Source organism: Musca vetustissima, unplaced genomic scaffold (genome assembly GCF_032173495.1).
Source record: "Musca vetustissima isolate MV318-11 ecotype Yass unplaced genomic scaffold, APGP_CSIRO_Mvet_v1 utg65347, whole genome shotgun sequence".
NCBI classification, from domain to species: Eukaryota; Metazoa; Arthropoda; class Insecta; order Diptera; family Muscidae; genus Musca; species Musca vetustissima.
The window spans coordinates 1-21,123 of record NW_026881538.1 but is presented as its reverse complement, the minus strand read 5'-3'; the positions used below and the strand labels follow the sequence as shown (position 1 = coordinate 21,123).

General features: G+C 36.0%; 5 protein-coding genes across 5 annotated transcripts; 4 read left to right on the top strand and 1 right to left on the bottom strand.

The window, feature by feature from the left end:
- Window positions 1–7,923: 7,923 nt before the first annotated feature.
- Window positions 7,924–8,954, top strand: LOC133327466 (zinc finger protein 490-like). The gene is made up of 3 exons (XM_061535985.1): window positions 7,924–8,085; window positions 8,142–8,862; window positions 8,941–8,954. Exons 1-3 carry the CDS (start codon window positions 7,924–7,926, stop codon window positions 8,952–8,954), a joined length of 897 nt encoding a protein of 298 aa, XP_061391969.1.
- Window positions 8,955–10,099: 1,145 nt separating this feature from the next.
- LOC133327465 (zinc finger and BTB domain-containing protein 41-like) lies at window positions 10,100–10,854 on the top strand. Its single transcript, XM_061535984.1, has 2 exons — window positions 10,100–10,107; window positions 10,188–10,854. The coding sequence occupies exons 1-2, from the start codon at window positions 10,100–10,102 to the stop codon at window positions 10,852–10,854; spliced, it is 675 nt and encodes a 224-aa protein (XP_061391968.1).
- A 1,223-nt stretch (window positions 10,855–12,077) lies between these two features.
- Window positions 12,078–12,743, bottom strand: LOC133327464 (mediator of RNA polymerase II transcription subunit 28-like). Its single transcript, XM_061535983.1, has one exon. The coding sequence runs from the start codon at window positions 12,741–12,743 to the stop codon at window positions 12,078–12,080; it is 666 nt and encodes a 221-aa protein (XP_061391967.1).
- A 4,822-nt stretch (window positions 12,744–17,565) lies between these two features.
- Window positions 17,566–18,833, top strand: LOC133327462 (protein FAM133B-like). The gene is made up of 2 exons (XM_061535982.1): window positions 17,566–18,779; window positions 18,827–18,833. The coding sequence occupies exons 1-2, from the start codon at window positions 17,566–17,568 to the stop codon at window positions 18,831–18,833; spliced, it is 1,221 nt and encodes a 406-aa protein (XP_061391966.1).
- Window positions 18,834–18,840: 7 nt separating this feature from the next.
- On the top strand, window positions 18,841–21,084 carry LOC133327461 (transcriptional regulator ATRX homolog; the record flags this gene model as incomplete). The annotated part of the gene is made up of 3 exons (XM_061535981.1): window positions 18,841–19,688; window positions 19,777–20,141; window positions 20,209–21,084. Coding segments are annotated over exons 1-3 (2,074 nt in total), but the record flags the coding sequence as incomplete, so codon positions are not given.
- Between the last annotated feature and the right edge of the window lie 39 nt (window positions 21,085–21,123).

Below are 21,123 nucleotides of genomic sequence, written 5' to 3'. Positions count from 1 at the left end.
TAATTCGTTGTGATTGGCAATACATTCACAGCGTTGTTTTTAGCCACACTGCATTGATGTGGTTGGCAACAATACCAAGAATCTATTATATCGTGCACTTTTCCGTGTCGGTATCTACAATGTATATTAAGAATTTATTTATTTTGTTATTATATTTTTATTCAATTCCGCAATGAATAAAACTTTGTCATAACCAAGTGCCAGAGTTGATAATATTCCAAAAAAACTACATTGCCATTTTTTTAATTCTCTCACAATTTAAACAAATTTTTGTTTGATGGAGCCACTATTAACTCTAGTTGAAAAGAAAAACGGAAACCAAAAAAATAAATAAAATAACAAATCTTGTAAGTTGTCAGTAATTTGGGCAATAAAAAAGCAAAACATTTTTGTAACAAATATTAATGTACAAATAATTGTTAATTTAAATATTTAAAAATAAAACAACAAACAAATAATAACTAATAATAATTATAGATATAAGATAAATAATATTAATATATATACAAAATAATTACTTAATAATATTTAAAGAATAAAAAAAAAATAAGAAGGAGAAAAAATGCAATAACTAATAACAAAAAAATATTTTGTTCTGCATGTTTACAATATTATTGTCATTAAGAAAATATATTTAAGAAAAAAAAATCAACCGAAAAAACGTAATAACTATTAAATATTTATAGTTTCATCCAAGAAAATAATGAAAATATATGTATTGTATTTAAAAAAACAATGTCCACATAACCTGTGTCCCATCAACATCCTTGAGTAAATAAAAAAACATAAAACCTGCCTTGTCCCACCATAGTATTGCAGACAGAACGTTGAATCAGTAAATGGTAGAAGATCTATGAGGCCAAGCTGCGTTGCCATTCTAATATTGGCAACACTGCGCAATCGACCTCTTTGAGCTTGTACTTTACTATTTAATTACTGATTATAATTTTTTGATTGATGACGAATAGCAAAACAAATAGAAAATTGCCCACTTTACATTTTAAGCATTTATTTTATAACAAAAAAATAATCAAAATATAAAAATCAATTGAATTGTATTAACAACAACAAGAAGAAGAAAAAATGATAAATATTAACATTAAAAAACAAACTACAACAAATTTAAAATTATTATAATTTTTTGTGCATGCAATAAAATGAGAATTTAAAGCAAGAAAAAACGTGTGTGTTTTATTTCATTAATGGAGGGAAAACTGAAAGCCAAAACAGAATCACCGTTAAGACATCGGCGTTGAGTTTTGAGTTGCCAAACAGCAGCCACAGTTAAGGCGATGCCAACCACGTCACATTTAATTGTCCCAGTATTTTTTAATATGGGATATGACACAATGAATAGGTAGTCCCATGATGCAATAGTAAGGTGATGTATCAAAACAAAAGCCTTTTTTTTTGACTCGACCATCTGTCAAATGTTTCCTTATAATATTTCGCATGGTTGGCAACATTGTACATCGAATTCAAGTAGAAATCATGAGAAATATTTCGAATGACCGATGTGTTGATCATAGTCGAATCCATAGCGTCAGTCCCTCAACGATGAAGAATCTTAGAGATGATTCGGGATACCATGGTATAATTATTACAAGGTAGGGCACATGGCAAAATAAATAGGCACCCCATTTCCATTTCTTCTTGAATTCGACGTTGTTGTTTTGGTGTCTAACAGCTGTCATACTGTCGTAACTCTGATTCTGTGATTTGGCAGCGCAACAGCTTCTTGGTTCGGATTTATGTTTTGTTGCTCAGGAAGAGGGTTGCGCCATGCCCACATTTATGGAGGCTTTATTACTGGGTCTCCACCTAGCTTTCTTAGACACTACCTTGTCTTCTTTTGCAATGGCTGGTTGTGTCAAGGATTTCTCATAAATCAGGGACTCCCTCGAACGTCCTGAATGATCAGAATTCCCTCGATAATCGTCATTCTTTCCCGCTCGTTGAACTGAACCAAGAAGTTAACTGCTGCGTAAATCTTCTAATCGGAGTCTTCCATAGCATTGACACATTCGGTGGGAACATCATCAACCTACCACTGACGCCCATCAAGTTAGGGCTTCTATCTCCATCGAGATCGACTTATTTTCCCATTTCGTTGTGTTCATAACACTGGTATCCATAGTGTTATTTTCGTCCTTCAAAGCTGAACCATCTTAGAGATAATTCGGGATACTCTCTTGGCGGAAACGAAAGGAAACGGATTCCTCAATTGGATATAATTAGAAGGTTCGAGTGTCTCTCCAGGTTCGTGTTTATGTCATCGACAGTTTGAGAGGGTTTTAAAAATAAACCATACGTATTCTTTCTCAATTTATATCTGCCGTTTGTTTGGTTTAGGAGGGAGAGTAACATACAATACCAATGCATGTAATATGAGCATCACTGCATTAGATCGTTGGCAGTTGTAGATGTCGTTGAGTAAGTTAAATTTATTGTTGAAGCTGCAATTGTAGATGTCGAGTCTTAGAATTACAGTTTTGTGTATGTGGATTCGAGGACTTGACAACTAAGCCTGAATAACTAGTTGTTGGAGCCCAGTTATTAAGAAGTGTGAAACACTGATGAGCTCGAAATTGCCTATCAACCCAGCGGTAGGGAGGTGACCTAAGACCTAGGAATTGGTTATTTAGAGGCGCCAATGTCGATCTTGGGATTATAGGCAATCGGCTATTTTCTCCGAGACTATCCTCCGTTGAAACGAAATAAGTCTTTGATTGGATATCAGCTACGAGTGGGATTGACTCAAGCAGGTGTCCATAGTTTACAGTTTACTTTGCTAACGCAATTTCATAATGCTCCAATTGAATAAGAAAATAAGTAAAACACATCGTTACTTATTGTCATTCCAAACTCATATTTAATTTGCCCGTGACAAACTTTTTATGCATTTCATAATGTGGTGTACATTTTTTTCCTCTTACATTTTACACATTTAGTCGATTAGTCGTTGTGTTAGTTAGCGGGCAGCCATCTATCATTGCATAGAAACAATGCCTAATTGAATATGGTACAATGGTTGTGGTCCTTGCTTATTTATTGCTGATTTGTTTCCCTCTGGGTGGCAGTATAACTTGTCATTTCAATTTTTGTGTATCCTCATGTGTTGATGACGAGGTTGGAGGGATTCGGCTCGGTGCCCATCAGTTTGTAATGTTGCACGTACTACGGTGGCCTATGTCACTTTTGTTAATGGCAATGACGGGCTGTCATCTACCGTTGCCTAGAAACAACACATCTTTGAGTTTTGTGCAGTGGTTGTGGTCCTTGCTTAAGTGTTGTTGAATTTTTTGTGGTTGTAGTCCCTTGCTTATTTATGATTGCACATTCTTTCTATGGATGGAGGTATATCTTGTCATTCCTATTTTTGTGTATCCACATATCGACGCCTCCGAACCATAGTATGCTAAGTCTGAAAAGTGAGTTTTTCAGTAGAAGCTCTCAAAGTATGGAAGTTTCTTATATCTTACGTGCAATGCTAAGTACATTTTTGCTTATAACTTTGGTTTGGATTGGCCGATGATTACCAAAATTTCAGAGAATTTAAATTAAGGACCGTAGTATCTAATAACGTAAAGAACTTTAAAACATGCTACTATGGTTCGGAGGCGTCGATATGTTGATGCAGAGGTTGGGTATTACAATGGAGGGATTTGACCTCGGTACCCATCGCTTAGTAGTGGTGTACGTTTGGATATGAAACTAACTTTGGCCAAAGGCACTTTTGCTAATGACAATAACGGGCTGTCATGTATCGTTGCCTGGAAACAACGGCTCCTTGAATTTTGTGCAGTGATTGTGGTCCTTACATTTTTCCTCTGTGTAGCGGTATATCTGGTCATTCCCATTTTTTCTATCCTGTGACCCCTGTCTCTTCTTCAAAATCAGTTGATTATTAATAACAACAGAATTTCTTGTGGCGCACCGCCGGAACTGTTTCTAATGGATTTTTAAAATATATTGCACAAAAGTGCAACAATAAATAAGCAAGGGGTCAAAACCACTGCACAAAATTCTAGTAGGCATTGTTTCTAGACAACGATAGATGGCATCACTTAGGACAGGCTGCAGCAGACACTACACGTGAGGTTGCACAGAAATAGAAATGAGAATATGTACCGCCAACCAGAGGAAAAAATACAACAACACATAAGCAAGACCCACAACCATTGCACAAAATTCAAAGATGTGTTGTTTCTAGGCAACGGTAGATGGCAGCCCGGCATTATCATTAGCAAAAGTGTCATTGGTCACAGTTAGTTTCATCTCCGAACGTGCAAGATTACAAACTGATGGGTACCGGAGTCGAATCCCTCCAACCTCGGCATCATCACATAATGAAAAAATCTACAATAAATAAGCAAGGGGCAACAGCATTGGTACCCAATTCAATGAAGCGTTGTTTCTATGCAACGATAGATGGCAGCCCGTTTACTAGCACAACGACTAATCGAGTATAATGTCGATGCTTTGTGCTCCGAAGAGAAGTAACAGGAAAAAATTGTCCACCTCATTATGAAATGCATAGAAAGTTTGTCACGGGCGAAGTAACGATGTGTTTTACCTTTTTCCTTATTCAATTCAAGCATTATGGAAATTGCGTAAGCAAAACTCACTCGTAGCTGATATCTAATCAAAGTCTTATATTCAGCTTAAAGGTCACCACACAATGATCTCGTTTCGTGTGTTTTCCTTTCGTTTCAACGGGGGATACTATCGGAGGAAATGAACGATCATCTATAATCCCAAGATCGACATTGTCGTCTCTTAATAAAACATTCCTAGGTCTTAGGTTACACTGGATTGACAGGCGTCTTGCAGTTAGGGTACCGACTGTATTCGAACGGAGCCTTGTTAATAACTGGGCGCCAATAATAATTATACCATGGTATCCCGAATCAATCACGTCTGCACATTGCTTCGAAACCGAAGGCTTTGATACAGGCACATCTTCCTGTAAAGATGAAGAAGGAAACCCAGTAACAGATACAGACAGCGTGTTGAGAATCTGGATGGAGCATTTTGAAAAGCTTCTGGTATCAAATAGTGGGGGTGAAGAAGATGTCCCAGAACCAATAAGAGATGAGGGTAATAGAGTGTATACCACCTAGCAATAGCAATCAATCGGTTGAAGATTAATAAAGCAGCAGGAGCCGATGGGTTATCTGCCGAACTATTCAAGACTGGTGGTCAGATGCTGGTAAGCAGCATGCACCAGCAGAATAGTACAATTTGCCTAGAGGAATGCATACTCAATGATTGGAACCCCAGAAGAAGACAAGACGATATGTGCTAACTATAGCAAACTATAAGTCTCCTTCCCATCGCATGTAAAATGCTACCCGGTGTGCTGTGTGAACGACTGAAGGCAATGATCAATGGCATTATTGGACCATACCAATGCGGCTTCAGACCTGGCATATCCACCATTGACCAGATTTCCACTCTGCGCCAAATTCTGAAAAAGACCCACGAAAAACACATCGACACATTACATCTATCCGTTCAGAGATATTTAAAGCCATGTCTGCATTCGGGATTCTTGCAAAATTAATAGGGTTATGCAGGATAACATTAAGTGACCCAAGGTCAGTAATTAAAATCGAAAAGGCCCTATCGGAGCCCTTCAATACCAAACGGGGGTTCAGACAAAGTGACAGTTTGTTATGAGATCTTTTTAACATCCTGCTGGAAAAGGTCATACGAAACGCAAAGTTAAACAGAAATGGCACTCTGTATACCAAACAACACATGTTACTCGCCTACGCCGATGACATCGATATAATGGGTTGAACATTGCTAGCGGTAACAGCCACCTTTGAACAAATTAAGAAGGACTCTGCATAGTGGGTCTGGCAGTAAATGGCGAGAAGACCGAGCTGATAGTATCAACGCGGAAGACGTCCAGTAGACTCGGGCCAACTGTGGAACTTGAGAACTACAGCATTGAGGTAGTCAACGATTTTATAAACACTGGTACCGCCATAAATGAAACAAATGATATCAGTTTTGAAATTCGGAGAAGGATATTGTCGGCCAACAGATGGTATTATGGTCTAAGTAAGCAGTTTAGAAACAAATCCACCTGCCGCCAGACCACACTCACACGTTACAAGACGCTGATACTACCCGTGCTGTTATATGGATCTGAAGCACTAGTATTTGCGCAAGCAGATGAGGCAGCTCTTGGGGTATTTAAGAGAAAAATCCTCCGAAAGATCTACGAGCCGATATGCGTCAATCTATACGCGGAAATCGACATTGTGAGACGTATTGAGCTGCAGCGACTACGATGGCTAGGCCATGTTGTGCGAATGAATGAGAATGCCCCAGCTCAAAAGCCAAATAAAAGAGCTTACTTCCCGCAGAATGGGAAGTCCACGAATTAGATGGAAGACCAAGTAGAAGACAACATCTTGGAACGTGGCCTTCCAAATTCGAAGAGATGCGCACAAGATCGACGCGCTTGGAAATCTTTTTTAAGCTTGGCTTATGCAACAACGGCTCTGTAACATGCCAGCTAAGTAAAGTAAGTAAGTAGCACAAGGCGTAAATCGATATTCATCATTATCGAACTTGATGTAATATTGAAAATCATGTGCAAAGTTTGGATGAAATTGGTTTCTATCTTCGAGAGTTATTGTGCGCACCAGTCCGACAGACAGACAAAAGGAAAGACATTTGTAAATTTGACACAAAGTTGCCTAAAACATATTTGGTCCAAAGGTGTCTAAAACCAATACTTCGATACTCACATTTACAATTTGCTGGATTTAGTAAATCCAGTGTATTTAAATTGTCAATTCCATTGCTAAATGTCAAATAAATTCTCATACATGTCAAAGGGGATAATAATGAAACTGTTTTCATATTTCCGCATCTAGTCCATCCCAATTTCAGTTTTATTGTATGTACATTTATATGGAATTCGATTTAGTAAATCCAATTTATTTAAATTGTCAATTCCATTGCATAGATGTCAATAAATGTTAATCGAACTTAAACGAGATTTACTTTAGAACATTTTACCGGGTTAACCTACTTTATGAGGATTTATTTGTCTTAAAAGGCATATACATTAGAATTTCTTGCCGGGTTAACCTACCTTATGAGGATTTATTTGACATATATGCAAAGAAATTGACAATTGAAACCCACTGGGTTAACGAAATCCGTTTAAATGTAAACATACTGTAAACGATATATTTCCGAAAAAGTGACATAATAAGAAAATAATTAATTAGGTTATAATAAATAATAGTTAATTAGAATATAATAAATAATATTTAAATAGAATAGGAATATGGCAATACAAATTTTGCCATTCAGCCAAGAAAGTAACATGTGCGCACGTCAATATTTAAGTCTCTACCAATGAAGAAAAAACAAGAGCAATATTACCACACATTAAAACAGCTGTTTTGAGGGAAGACTGATCAAAACAAAATTCGGCAACAAACGACAAATGGGGCGAGCAAAACAAAGAGACACACAAAACGTAAACAAAAGTGTGCAAAGGAATTTCTTCCTTTCAAGGCAACAAAAACAGCAACAGGGGTAAGTCAACAGCAGCAACACACCACGGTATTTAAAAATAAAATTATTTCATCGAATAACACATAAAATAAAGATGTATTTTATTCATTAAATACTATTATCAATGTTTTTTTTCAGAATTTTAATATTTTTCTGTGTTTCATCACGAATAATGAAGTTTATTTACATTCACATTAGGGGTCATCACATATGGCAATAACGTTAGTTAACGTACTCACAATGAAAGGTGGCAACACTGATGCTACATAAAACATACATAATTTACTTAGCGTTTCCCTGATGAAGACAAACTGAGTTATAAAGGAGTGCTAACCCATAAAATTGCTTACCAAAAGGACACAATTCCCCTTTGGAATGGATGTGGAAAGTGAAAAAATCGATGCCATTGAGGCATGTCGAACGTGTGGTGTTTATTATATGACCACGACCAACTATTTGAGGCCACTTTTTCAATCGGCTGTAGATTGTCCCGAAATGATGCATATACGCTTGGAATTGGCTCAATGGAAAATAGAGGTAATTTATTGGGTGTATTTGTGTGGGGAAGTGTTAATAATTTCCTCTTGTTGCAGATAAATGAACATGACGGTTTGCCTCAATATATGTGCAATACATGTATACATGAATTCCTGAAAATATTTAAATTCCGTTCGGCCTGCTTGGAAACCCAAGACCAGTTGCGTATATTCTATAATATGCGTGAACAAAATTTGGCCAACATTAAAATAAAGACTGAAGTTGTAGAACCAGCAGATGAAGCACCCGAGTGTAATTTCATATATGTCGATGATATCAGCGATGATGAGTACAATGATAATATAACACCATTTAAAGTTCCTCATGTACCCATAAAAGAGGAACTAATCGAAGAAGCCAATGTACCATGTGAAAATATGAAAAAGCTGCATGTCAGTAAAGAATCCTCGTCGGAGAATGTTGAAACAGCTCCTGTGGTATATGAGCAAGCCTATGCATTAGAGTCAGCTCAAGAAACACGCGAGCCTTCTCCCTCGCCGGTCGAATGCGAACTGTGTCAACATCTATCGCCCAATCAAGATGAACATAAACAACACTTACAACGTGTCCATGAAGTTCGTGACATTGAATGCCATATTTGTGGTAAAGTTTTCAAAAATTCAACAACATCACGTTTTAAATTCCATCTCAAATGGCACAACCTTAACAAACATGTCAAATGTCCTCAGTGTGGTTTTGTGTGTAATTCTCGGGCGGCACTCAAGGAACATCGTAGAGCCGTTCATACGAAAATCAGTTGTAAAATATGTGGAAAGGGTGAGTGCTTCGATTATTTTATTTTTTGTCATTTATCATTTAATTGAATTATATAAAAAAAGGTTATCATTGTAACAGTGGGAAGTATTTAGTAGTGGAAATTACAAAACGTTCCCATTGGAGTGGATTTTTAAAGAACATATAAAGGCCCATAGGTGTGGATTTTTAAAAGAATTTTTGCCAACCATCTAAGGACCCATCTGCGTGGGTTCTTTTAATAAATATTTTCCAAACATCTAAAGACCCAGAGAGGTGGATTTTTTAAAGAATTTACCAGCCATATTAATATCTATAGGACTGGATTTTTAAAAGAAATTTTTACCAAACATCTAAAGACCCAAAGGAAGGGACCCATAGGCGTGGATTTTTAAAATAATTTTTAGTAATCATTTTAAGATCCAAAGGCGGGAATTTTTTAAAGAATTTTTATTAACCATTTGAAGATACAAAGGCTTGGATTTTTAAAAGAATTCTTAGTAACCGTGAAAAGGTCCAAAGACGTGGATTTTTAAAAGAATTTTTAGTAAACATTTGAAGATACAAAGGCTGGGATTTTTCAAGGAATTTTTAGTAACCATGAAAAGGTCCAAAGGCGTGAATTTTTCAAAGAATTTTTAGTAACCATGGATAGGTCCAAAGGCGTGGATTTTTCAAGGATTTTTTAGTAACCATTTAAAGATCCAAAGGTGTTGATTTTCCAAAGAATTTTTACCAACCAACTGCAATACAAGTTGTTGCGGGGTTGATGTGTATTTTTTTTATCCTTTTCCTATTCTTCATTTTTAATGGGATAAATCCTGTAATTTAATCATGCAGTTTTGAAGGTTTTTATGCTGCCCCTAAAGCAGAGAGTACATTAAAGTCCATTCTGTGCTTTAAGCGTAAATTTTCTGACTTCCAAATCCATCGAATTTTATATTTTCTTTTTTATTCCAAAATTAATTCTTCTCATCCCCAGGTGTCTTGGGCAAAAAAATGAAAAGTCATTTGCGACAACATGAAATCCTCAACAAAATTCGCTGTGAATACTGCAATGAATGTGAGTAACAATCTCCCTCCAAATAATACTCTTCTTTCTAATTAAAATTCCAAATTCTAGCCTTCCAAACAAATGACGAAAAGGAGACTCATATATGGCAAATTCATGCCCAGGAGGATACTAATGAAGCAGTCAATCAACAACCAACCTATGATACCGAACAGCATAATTATTCAAATATTCCCCAAGACAATGAAAATGACGAAGCGGACGACGACGACCTTGATGATGATGATGAAATAATACATGTTGAATTATTGTGTGCCCATTGCGATCAAAAATTCAGTGAACAAAGTGATCTTATCGAACATGTTAAGCTGGAACATAGTTCGAAATATAAACAACAACAACAATTTGTACCATTTATTAAACAAGAAAAAGACAATGACGATCAGGTGACCGAGCAGGAAGATGAAAATAAAATAACAAGATTTGAAGATTATGATGAAGATGATGATGGTGGGGGTTCACAAAATGACAGTTCACAATATGCTGATCAAAGCCACAGTGACAATGCAAGAGCAGAGGAAGAGGACGCACAAGGGGGAGAGCAAAATAATACACAATTTTCTAATTATCATGAAGAAGAAGAACACTCAGAGATTAATGATAATAACAGCTATGCTCAAACGGACACCACGATGGAAGAAGAATCTCAAAATAACATGGAATACAGTTCATCATTTAATGAATCGGATGCGGAAGCTTTTTCACAACAAACTAACAATAATGATGACGAACTTCTGTCATTTGCCTGTGCCAAGTGTCCACAAACCTTTGCCACAATTGAACAGTTACGAATGCACTATCAACAACATCAGCAGGAAAAGGAACAGCAAGACGACAACTCTCCATCTAAATCGAAATTCAGCTGTGATATATGTCACAAAGAATTTGGACTAAAATTCAGTTTAAATCGTCATATGCGAAAGCATGCAAAGCCAACTTCGTAGTAATTTTTAAAATACACTGTATTTTTTAATGAGGTGTATATAAGTTGTAGTATTATAAATATGTATTTGTTAGTAAATATACATAAGTTTTATATGGCAGTTTTCTCTTAAACAAAGTGGCTCCATAATTTTTCAGTTTACTTAACTACTGTACGTATTGCAAAAAATGAAAAGTATTTTCCAAATGTTAAAAACAAAACAAAGATAATAAATTAAATATATATTCCTAAAATTATAACAGTTGTAAATGTGTTTTGATTTCAGTGAATTTAAATCCATCCAAAGGCGTGGAATTTTTTAAAGATTCTGTAGAAACCATCTAAAGGCCCTTTGGCGTGGATTTTGTAAAAAAATTGCATCAAGTTAAATACCCAAAAGCGCCGATTTTTAAAAAATAATCAATGCGTGGGTTTTTTTTTAAGAATTTTTAGCAACCATTTAAACCCTTCAAAGGCGTAGATTTTTAAGAAGCATTTTTAGCAAACATTTAAAAAACCAAGACGTGGATTTTTTTAAGAATTTTTAGCAGCCATTTAAAGAACAAAAGGCGTGGATTTTCTATGAATTTTTAGCAATCATTCCAAGACCTAAAAGCGTGGATTTTTTAATGAATTTTTAGCAACCATTTCAAGACCTAAAGGCGTGGACTTCTTTAAAGAATTTTTAGCAACCATTCCAAGACCTAAAGGCGTGGACTTCTTTAAAGAATTTTTAGCAACCATTCCAAGACCTAAAGGCGTGGACTTCTTTAAAGAATTTTTAGCAACCATTCCAAGACCTAAAGTCGTGGATTTTTTTAGAATATTTAGCAACCATTCCAAGACCTAAAGTCGTGGATTTTTTTAGAATATTTAGCAACCATTCCAAGACCATTTTAAGAGCCATTTGACCTTTCAATGGCGTGTTTTTAAGAATTTTTACAATCACTTAAAGAACCAAAGGCTTGGTTATAAAAAAAAAGAAAAAAAAAATAGCAACCATTTTAAGACCCAAAGACATGAACTTGAAAAAAATTAGCAACAATTTTAAGGACCAAAAGGTACGGATTTTTAAAAAAATTTTAGTGACCATTTTAAGACCAAAGGTTTGGATTCCATTATCCCCCCCCGAAACACTCCAAATAAAAATTTCAGATTTAGTAGATTGTTTTCACACAAAATTAGTTCCTAAACTTAAGATTATATATTTGTTTAATTTCAATAAAAAAAATAAATTCAAAAACACTATTTCGGTAATTTCCCCATCATACGAAACTGTTGCATTTGTTGGGCCTGTAACATTTTCTGATTTTGTAAATGTTGTTGGGCACCACCCTGAGACATTTGAGGCATTTGTCCGGCCATTGCGCCACCACCGCCAGGCATATTCGGCATCATACGTTGCGGCTGTTGTTGTTGTTGCTGTGGACCACCCATACCCATTGCAGCAGCTGCTGCAGCCGCCGCCGCTGCTGCTGTCGATGCTCCTGATGGTCCAGCCAAACCAGCACCAGACTCTAAACCACCAGAACCCGGACCCACCGGACGATTTAATATGGCAGGATTTTGTTGTATATCGGATAAACAACTTTTCCATTCTTCCAAGCGGCTGTAGTGTTTATTCAGCAACGCCTCCTTTCGTTGTATTTCAATGCGTAGATATTGATTTTCATCCTTAATCAATTGATCCGGTTTCAGGGTGGACACAAGAAATCGTTTTTGCAAAAAGAACGCTTCCATTTGCCGGGCAACATCAATGAAACGATTTGTGGTTTTCTGCACTTCCAGTTCAACTTCTTCCTTGTTGGTACCAGTATTGGCCTCCAACTTTGTCAGCGACAGCAGACAATTTTGAAAAGCTTCTTCGAATTCATCCATTAGATTGCCGTTTACATTCGATGATGAAGCCATTTGGAGGTATCTTTCGTGTCCTAATAGCGGTTTCCTCAGCTTCCTAATTGCGAATAAATAAATTGTAAATTCACTAAAATGAATCTGTCGGAACCATTTTAAAATGACGAAGAAGGAGAATGAGTGCGAGAGTCTAAACACAACAAGAAGCTCTATAGTCAGCGACGGTCGTTTACCGGTCAAGCCGCTAGACGCTAACGGCTGACATTAGCGTCTAGCGGCTTGAAATCAGCTGTGTTACCAACATGGAAATTTATATCAAAACATATGGCAGTGCTGTTAAAAAAGGAAAATGTTTTAAAGATTATGGACATTTTTCAACGAATTAATAATAAAATGGAAGAAAAATTTATGAGAGAGTCTAGAGTCAGCGACGGCAACGGGAAATCCCGACGGCTGTCGTTCACGTCTAGCGGCTTGACGCTGTAATTAATTATGGTGGACCAGAATTAATTAGAGATAGAACACCGATTTTTAATATCTACAACTAGACTTTGGCATAACAAGCCACAAGAGAAAAAAATTTAATTAACCCTTTGTGGCCCAATGTTGCCCACAGGCAACAAAATGTTTTAGAGCTTATATTTAATATGCAGCTAGTAGATATATATTATTTGGATTTAATATGTCAAGACCTGATTATAGACGACACACATCAAAAGAAAAATCAAAAAAATTCAACATATTGGTAATGTTATGAGCTTTTAAATATAGAGAAGAGGGTAAATTTGTGTACAGTACTGATTTGTGTATACAGTCCAAATTATTTAAATCGCTTCGTATCCAAATTCTATTTGTTTCTTGAAAAAATGAATATAGAGAATAATTTAAAATGATTTTTCTATCGATTCTGCATTTGGTTTTCTTGATATTGGACTTTAATTTTTCCAAAAGAATGTACTGTATCTCCCGAATGCAAGGATGTATCGATGTCAATTTTTGTACATATCATATTTAGGATAATTGCTGTAAATCTGTGAACTAAAATTTGTTCTAAAATTGCGGAAAAAAATTCGGGGCTCAAAGGGTTAATAAGTAGCTATAGCCTACCTTGAATAATTGTATCATTCTTAAAAGTATCTAGATTTGCTTAATTTGGATTTTTGGCCATCAGCTTATTCCATAACCTGCAATAATCTTTTGTTAATCGATATTTCATCTGATTTCTTTTTTATACATTTTTAAAGTTTTACTAGTTTTTGAGTTTTGTTTAAAATACGTCCATGATAGTCCAACGGTCTCAATTCGTATTGAGCAAATATTGATAACAATATGCCGAATGTCTGCCCAGTAAGTGGTATAGGCCCGCAAACCATGCTATATATTTCCCCATCATTAAACGGTACAGACCGTTGGACTATCATGGACGTATTTTAACCAAAACTCAAAAACTAGTAAAACTATAAAAATGTATAAAAAAGAGGATTGGCCTTCTTTAGGAGGATTTATTTGACAAGTAAGTAAGGGAATTGACAATTAAAACCCCTGGTTTAACTAAATCCAGTACAATGTAAATGTACTACTGTTCATTGGCCTTGGAGGCTTTAGTATTATCTGATGAAATTAATAAATAAATAAAAAATAGGAAAAACCCCTACACATATAACTGCTACAACAACAATTCTCGGTATCACATTTGACCCAATTTTCTACTTTTCATTTAACGATTAATTTTCCTTATTTTTCAAATTCCATCACATTGCAAATGTGTAACCGCCAAAAAAACATGTCAGGGTAATTACATTACAACATGCCAACTCAACACATCCCACACACATCTGAGTACTTTGACATGTATTCTTGCGATTATTTTCATCAAACATTTGCAAAAGTTATTAATTTTTATAAACAATTTTCGCAAGTAAAATTGCCGCATCAACAACAATCAAAATATTGGCAACATTTTCTAGTGCCTATGTTTGCCGCCAGCCGTGAATTAAATGCAGTAGAAAACGAAAAATCTAAGACGGGTAAAAAAAACAAAGCACCAGAAAAGAAAAGTTGCTAATTCTACTACTCCCCGGCCCTATTAGATGTGAAAGAAAATTTAGTCTACATTTCTTCTTCATGTAAAAAAAAGAGTTGAATGTGCAGACGCGCTGCTGTCTACTTGAACAACACGAAGCAGGCCTGCAACATCATCATTATTTCGAAGAAGGAACGAATAAATAAATATAGGATAAGGAAGAAAACGCTACGTATATAATTGGAAGTCGAAGAAGAAAAAAAAACGACAGAAGAAGCTTTTATTTTCAAAAACAAGGTGAGAATGGATTTTGTTGTATATTTGGTGTTACCGGGGTTCAATAATGATGAATAGCGGTGTTGTTGATGTTTCTGTTAGGCATGTTTAGGTTTGCACTGTTCACTATAATATAATCTTGTAAGTCACTTTACACATACAGATTAACTGTCTTTATTTTTTAAGAGCACGGATAAGCTACTAAACTATTTTGAGATTTAAATTCATTAATAAAACATTGGGATTTATATAAAATAAAACTGTCTCTAAATAATTTAATACCTAATCCCACTACCAAATTAATCCATTTAGAAATACCTAACATTAGTAATTAACAAAAGCCAAAATTGATAAATTTTGTTCAGGAATGCTTGTTGCTAATTCATCTGTAAATACTCTATATTGAAAATACATTATATGGATGTTGCAATGATGTAGGGGCTCAGGTTAATTTAAATTCATAGTAAAAAGGTAACTCGTAAACTAAATTCTCATTAATGGGTTATGTCAAGTATAAGGTCCACTCATGAATTATTTGGACTGATTTAACACAATAATCCCATGGGTCACCGATTACAAGGACATTCTTATTCAATTCAATTTATTTTATAAACGAGAACCTAGCCCAAAGGGATTTAGATTGAATGAAACAAAATTACCTACCTATGATCACCTACCAAAAATTTTAGAAGTTTTTACCAGAGTTAGCTCTATTTTGCAGAGAGTACTTAATATATTGTTTAAAAATGGAGGGTATATTAATTTTGACATTCCATTTGTAATTCATCGAAATATTCATTTCCGAACCTATAAAGTATATATATTCTTGATCAGTGTAAAATTCTGTCCGTCTGTTGTAATCTTCTGAAGGAATTGAGATAGGATGCTGAAAATTTGCATAGGTTTGTCTTTTGTCTGCCGGCAGGTCAAGTTCGAAGATGGGATATATCGGTCCACGTTAAGGCATAGCTCCCATATAACGGTACCGCCCAATTTTCGGTATTTTGCTGTTCTTGAGCGCCTTTTTCAGCCGAATTCGCTGAAATTCGTTACAGTGGGTTCCTATTGGGTACTAAATGTCTCCACAAAAAAATTATGAATATAGGTCAACTCTTTCTGGTAGCTCCCATATATCGGAACGTCCTAATTTTCAGTATTTTGGGGGTTTTGATCGTATTTTTCCATTGGCTGTAAATTAGTATTTTGAGTTCTTAATAGGTACCACTTCTTTCTACAAAAAATTATGAATATAGGTCAATTTTGGTTCAAAGAAACATTGTGTGTAGAACCAATATTTCGATGAGGTACATTTTCACCGCATCAAAGTGTATACGGCCGAACTTAACGCTTTTGCACTTATTAAGATTTTAATCGGGAGATTTGCTCCCCACCAAAAATCATTATCATTAAACCAAGTTTCCATATGATGTACCACCGATATTAGAGTCCCGATCGATTTTAGGTGTTTTGAATGTCTACCTAATGGTGGAGGGTATAAAAAAATCAACATGACTGAACTTAACGACTTTTTTACTTGTTTTATATTCATAGCACGAGAAAAATATGATTATACAGATTTAAGGTTAGTTTATTTTAGATTATCGGGAGATTTGGTCTCTAGCAAAAAGTAGCTACATTAGCCCGTGTTTTTCCTATATAAAGTCATCCCCACTTTCTGTATTTTGAGCATAATCTTAACCGAATTGACTACAATTTTAGTTGTCTTGAATGTCTACCTCATGGTGGATGGAAAAATTGGTCTTGCCATACTTATCTCTGATACAACGAAATTGTGTCTCATCGAAGTATGGATTTGGATTCCAATGTATTTGGACAAAATCACTTTCAGACAATTCTGAGTAGATTTGATATCTGCCTGCATTGTTGGCTTTTGTTCTCGACAACTTTTGGACGGAGTAACCGATTTGATCAAAAACTTTGCTTTAATATTTTTTCAAAATAAAAAAGATATTTGTAGGTGGTAAATATCGTTTCAATTCCCCCTACTTTTAAAAATTAAAATAATTTGTGTTTCAAATCGGTACGAACCTTCAATATTGTGGCTATGTTAAAATATGAAACCCCTTTGAAAAAATTATTGTAAAGTAAATTATGACCAAATTATTCAGTAAATGGTCCAGTGCCATTATATGAACATTTTCTACCGGATACTACGCTAGCAGTTGTATTAAAATATCGACCGATCGTTGCGATAATGGCTCCGATGGCTACTTGCAAAATATGCAAAGGAATTCATAATTAATATATTATATTAGTACCATTTTCCGTAGGTCCTCAGAAGCATAAATTTATTTGGTCATTAATCAACTGCTTATGCAATTTTCAATTTATTCTCTCCAAAAAATATTCTACTAATTTTGTATATAATTCGCTTATATCCTCTATCCAAATAAAATACAACAAAAATAACTAACACAAATCTTTTTTGTTTTCTTGTTTTTCTTCCTCCCTCTTTTGCCATTGCAGTTGCTATCAACTTTCAACATTGACTGATTTTTTTGTTTTGTAATTTTTTAATTTATTATCAAATCTGGACATTTCCAAACGACAGTAATTTAAATGGGCAAAGGTAAAACGGATACAGAACCTATTTGTCCAAGTGAACAAAATGATGTCGGAGACAAATCTCTAAACGATAAAGAAAATTCTATTGAAAAGGAGAAAACGTCACAAGCTAATCCAGTCATAAAGGTGCGGAAGGATATAGCAAAAGACGACGAGGTATTGGAGGATGAGAATACAAATGATAGCCATACCAGCAGTACAAATTCAAATACCAATAAATCATCCACCTCCAGTACCTCAGCGAACAAAAAAGATAATAATAATAGCAGCAGCATCAGCACAAACGACGACAACAACATAAAGTCGTCGACGGAAGCAAAGGATTCCACAACGGCAACAGATTCTAAAGAAACACAATTTCGCATAGCCTCCAATAATACAACAGAATTTAAATTACGCATTGTACCTCTAGAAAAATTGCTTGAAAGGCCTCCAGCTCCGACTACAAATTCCTCAACGGCTAGCAAAAAACCATCGACAGAAAACGTTTCTTCAAACAAAACCAAAAGGGATAAGAGAAACGATTTAACCAAGGAAACAAGTAGACGTCTACCACAAAGAAGATCTAAACCCATATCATTTATAGAACTATCCGACACAGAAGAAGACGAAGAATTGATAATTTCCTCCGACGAGGAATCAAAGAAAAATAAAAAGGTAACAAAAACAGAGGCTTCAAGAAAGAAAACTACAAAAAATACCTCAGATTCTGAAGAAGAGGATAAAAAAGATTCGGAAAAAGAGGTCACGAATCGCACAAGAAAAACTAAATCGAATAAAAAATCCAAAAAATCATCATCCTCGGAATCTGAGAAAGAGAGCAAATCCTCAGAGGAGGAAGAAGTAGAAAAAAGAAGGGATTCAGAGGAGCGTTTAAAATCGAAAAAGGATTTGTCATCCAACGATAAATCGAAAGCAGAACACAGCGAAAAAGACGAAAAGTCATCCAAAGATAATTCAGAAGCGCAGGAAGACAACAAGGAATCGACAAATAAAGCCAAAAGAAAACGTTCACCAGAATCAGCGGCAGTTGTTGTCGAAGCCAAACGAAAAGCCTTAGAGAAAAAGAAATATTCTGATACCGAAGACGACGACGACGTAGAAGACAAACCTCTCAAAAAAACCGCCGCAACCAATAAGAAGACAACTAAAAAGGGAAAATCAAAACAAACCGCTCCTGCACCACCCCCATCTCCCTCTTCGGTTAGGCGTTGTGTGGTCCGCTTAAAACGCAGCAAGCTTTCCGATTTTAAAGATCTTAACAAAAGTAAATCGAAGCGTAAAATGAATGGTGGTGCATCTCGCTCCGAAAGACCCTCAACATCATCTGCCCGTCGAAGAAATATCATATCAGACGAAGATTCTGATGTTAGTTACAAACGATCTGGAAATATTGATGAACGTCTAGCCGATCACGATTACGATGGCCATGATTTAGACGAAGACGAGGAGGATAATGATAGCCAAAAAAGTAGTGATAGCGAAGTTATACCAACACGCAAGCGGCGTGTTTTCCAAAAGAACAAAAACGATGAGTCAAATGCCTCAGATTCGGACTTTGAGCCGAAGCCTAAAGATAAGAAGAAAAAACGGCGTATACAACGTAATTCAAGCGGTGATTCGGATGATGATGAAGATGGCAAAAAAAAGAATGTCAAACGTAAGGATATCCGTAAAATTATCAAGAGTGATGATTTAAATTTGAGCACAAAAGAAGCGGCCAAGGAGGAAGAAGAGCGTCGCAAACGTATCGAAGAGCGTCAAAAGCTTTATAACAAAATCTATGTGAAGCCTGAAAGTACTGAGGTCACAGAGCTTGTGCTGGATTTCGATACGGAGACGAAGAAGGCAATTCTTGAGGTAGATAAGGGGCTGGTGAAGAAGCTGAAACCACATCAAGTGACGGGAGTTAAATTCATGTGGGATGCCTGCTTTGAAACGGTGAAAGATGCTCAAGAGAAACCAGGTTCTGGGTGTATTTTGGCCCATTGCATGGGTCTGGGTAAAACTATGCAGATTTGTACCCTCTCACACACACTGCTGGCCAATTCGAACAAGACTAATGTTGAAAGGGTTTTGATTATTTCACCACTCAGTACCCTGAATAACTGGGCTAGGTAAGGTATTATTTGGATCTAAGATTTAAATATGAGTACTCCCTATGACATGATGAAATCTAACGATGTTCTTTTCCTCAATTCGCAGGGAATTTAAACAATGGATTGGTTTCACCAAAAAACGCAACATTGAAATATACGATATGTCAAAATATAAAGACAAAGCAACCCGGATTTTCAAACTAAATGAATGGTTTGAGGAGGGTGGCGTTTGTATCATGGGCTATGATATGTATCGTATATTATCGAATGAAAAGGCCAAAGGATTGCGTAAAAAACAGCGGGAACAATTACTGCAATCCCTGGTTGACCCCGGCCCCGATATGGTTGTTTGCGACGAGGGACATTTGTTGAAAAATGAAAAGACTTCGATCAGTAAGGCCGTGACACGTATGCGCACAAAGAGACGTATTGTTTTGACCGGTACACCTTTGCAAAATAATCTCAAAGAGTGTAAGTACCTTGATTATATTTCATTTATAGAACAAATTAAAATTTATTTCTCTTTTTTCGCTTCCAGATTATTGCATGATACAGTTCATCAAACCAAATCTTTTGGGTACATACAAGGAATATCTTAATCGTTTTGTAAATCCCATTACAAATGGACAATATACCGATTCAACAGATCGTGATATACGTCTAATGAAACATCGTTCCCATATCTTACACAAACTGTTGGAGGGTTGTATTCAACGACGTGATTATTCGGTGCTGGCGCCGTATTTGCCACCAAAACATGAATACGTGGTCTATACCACACTCTCAGATCTACAACAATTGCTGTACGAACATTATATGGTACATCAGCGTGATCTAAGCTCAAATGTCGAGGGGAAAGGCGCTAAGCTGTTTCAAGACTTTCAAGAGTTACGTCGCATATGGACACATCCGATGAATATGCGCATCAACAGTGATTCGGTGATACGTAAACGAGTGTTGGCCGATGAAAATGAGTCTATTGAAGATTTTATATGTGACGATGATAACGAAGAGGAAGCAGCTTCTTCGTCGGATAGTTCAGATGAAAATTCGATTAAATCATTTGGTAGTGGTGGTGCTCCAGCAGCAGGGGCGGCATCGGGAAAAGTTCCCAAAACTCGTAATAATCGTCGTCTTGCCAAAGAAGCCGGTGAGGATGTTGATAGTGATATTGAAGAGGTGCCACCGCCACCCCAAGATGATCCATCGGAATGGTGGAAACGTTTTGTTGCCGACAAAGAACTAAATAATATAAATCATTCCCCTAAATTGGTAATACTGATGCGTCTATTGGAACAGTGTGAAGCTATTGGTGATAAACTATTGGTATTTTCACAATCTCTACAAAGTTTGGATACCATCGAACATTTTTTTTCATTGATCGATAGTAAAACAAGAGGTTATGAATATGAGGGTGAGTTTTTACATATTTGTTTTTAGTCGAACAAGAATA